Source organism: Alosa pseudoharengus, unplaced genomic scaffold (genome assembly GCF_046254945.1).
Source record: "Alosa pseudoharengus isolate Yale_2024_CS ecotype anadromous, Long Island Sound unplaced genomic scaffold, YU_APseudo_1.1 YU_APseudo_1.1_scf_7, whole genome shotgun sequence".
In the NCBI taxonomy this organism is placed as follows: domain Eukaryota; kingdom Metazoa; phylum Chordata; class Actinopteri; order Clupeiformes; family Clupeidae; genus Alosa; species Alosa pseudoharengus.
In genome coordinates, this window is record NW_027468859.1 from 582,501 (window position 1) to 585,000 (window position 2,500).

The 2,500-nt window shown below is 49.1% G+C and overlaps 1 protein-coding gene across 1 annotated transcript in view; it reads left to right on the top strand.

Annotated features, from left to right (window-relative positions):
• Positions 1 to 2,500, top strand: part of syne1a (spectrin repeat containing, nuclear envelope 1a) — a 153,761-nt gene that overhangs the window by 62,346 nt on the left and 88,915 nt on the right. The window contains exons 34-36 of the mRNA XM_076273134.1: positions 1 to 2; positions 1,089 to 1,271; positions 2,342 to 2,485. The exon at positions 1 to 2 is cut by the window's left edge and continues 121 nt beyond it. Coding sequence (XP_076129249.1) covers positions 1 to 2; positions 1,089 to 1,271; positions 2,342 to 2,485 — 329 coding nt within the window. The remainder of the gene's footprint in view (positions 3 to 1,088; positions 1,272 to 2,341; positions 2,486 to 2,500) is intronic.

The window sequence follows — 2,500 nt, forward strand, 5'->3', positions numbered from 1 at the left end:
AGGTACGTACAACATACAACACATGCCAACACCCTCACATGCCAACATACAACACCCTCACATGCCAACACCCTCACATGCCAACGTACAACACATACCAACACCCTCACATGCCAACATACAACACCCTCACATGCCAACACCCTCACATGCCAACACCAGCACATGCCAACATACAACACATACCAACACCCTCACATGCCAACACCCTCACATGCCAACATACTACACCCTCACATGCCAACACCCTCACATGCTAACATACAACACATGCCAACACCCTCACATGCCAACACCCTCACATGCCAACATACAACACATACCAACACCCTCACATGCCAACATACAACACCCTCACATGCCAACACCCTCACATGCCAACATACAACACCCTCACATGCCAACACCCTCACATGCCAACATACAACACCCTCACATGCCAACACCCTCACATGCCAACACCGGCACATGCCAACACCCTCACATGCCAACACCGGCACATGCCAACATACAACACCCACACATGCCAACACCCTCACATGCCAACATACAACACCCTCACATGCCAACATACAACACCCGCACATGCCAACACCCTCACCAGGATCTGTTACCGAGACTGGATGTGCTTGGTGGGGGTCTGGTGAAGGTCTGGATGTGCGTGAGCTGCTTCTTCTGTGGGTGTGTCACTCTGAAGACTTTGTTGGTTTGTTTGTGTTTTTGTTTCTTGTTTGTTGTAAATGCACTTTACTCTGCATTACAGCACTTTACTCTGCTTAACAGCACTTTACAGCACTTTACTCTGCTTTACAGCACTTTACAGCACATTACTCTGCTTAACAGCACTTTACTCTGCTTAACAGCACTTTACAGCACTTTACTCTGCTTAACAACACTTTACAGCACTTTACTCTGCTTTACAGCACTTTACTCTGCTTGACAGCACATTACTCTGCTTTACAGCACTTTACTCTACTTTACAGGACTTTACAGCACTTTACTCTGCTTTACAGCACTTTACTTTACAGCACTTTACTCTGCTTTATGGCACATTATTCTGCTTTACAGCACTTTACTCTGCTTTACAGCACCTCCTGAGTGAGATGGAGGACTTCAAGCAGCAGGTGGAGGAGCTCCAGCAGGACCAGAGCGCCCTCCGGCTGCCAGAGGAGGTATTGCTCAGCCTGCCACTCTGCCATACTGCCCACAGCCTCCACGCTGAGGGCAGCCAGTTACAGCACTCAGTGATCCAGCAGTGCAACATTCTGCAGGTACACACACACTATACACACACACTATACACACACTATACACACTATACACACACTACACACACTATACACACACTACACACACTACACACACTATACACACACTATACACACTATACACACACTATACACACACTATACACACACTACACACACTATACACACACTACACACACTACACACACTATACACACTATACACATTATACACACTATACACACTACACACACTATACACACTACACACACTATACACACTATACACACACTACACACACTATACACATTATACACACTACACACACTACACACTCCACACACTGTACACACTGTACACACTACACACACTACACACACACTACACACACTATACACACACTACACACACTATACACACTACACACACTACACACACACACTATCCACACCCACAGCCTAACACCCCACACCAAAACCCTTACACCACCTCAACCCTTCACACCCTAACACCATCACACACCTACACCCTAACACACACCTACACCCTAACACCATCACACACCTACACCCTAACACACGCATACACCCTAACACCATCACACACCTACACCCTAGCACACGCATACACCCTAACACCATCACACACGCATACTGCACACCCTAACACCATCACACACCTACACCCTAACACCATCACACACCTACACCCTCACCTACACCCTTACCCCAGCACACACCTACACCCTAACACCATCACACACCTACACCCTAACACCGCCACACACCTACACCCTAACACCATCACACACCTACACCCCACCACACACCTACACCCTCACCCCACCACACACCTACACCCTAACACCATCACACACCTACACCCCACCACACACCTACACCCTAACACCATCACACACCTACACCCTAACACCGCCACACACCTACACCCTAACACAATCACACACCTACACCCTAACACCGCCACACACCTACACCATCACACACCTACACCCTTACTCCACCACACACCCACCTGTCTCTCTCACCGCGTGTCTACACCTGTAACACCTCTGGTGTGTGGCTATTTCCCAGGAGGCCGTGCTTCAGCATGAGCAGTGTGAGCAGGAAGTGAGGCAGCTGCAGAAGCTGGTGGAGGAGGCCCACAGGATCATCCAGGACCGGCCCGTCGCCACGGGCAACATCCAGGAACTCCAGACCCAGATTCAGCATCATGAGGTCAGTGTAGCATAC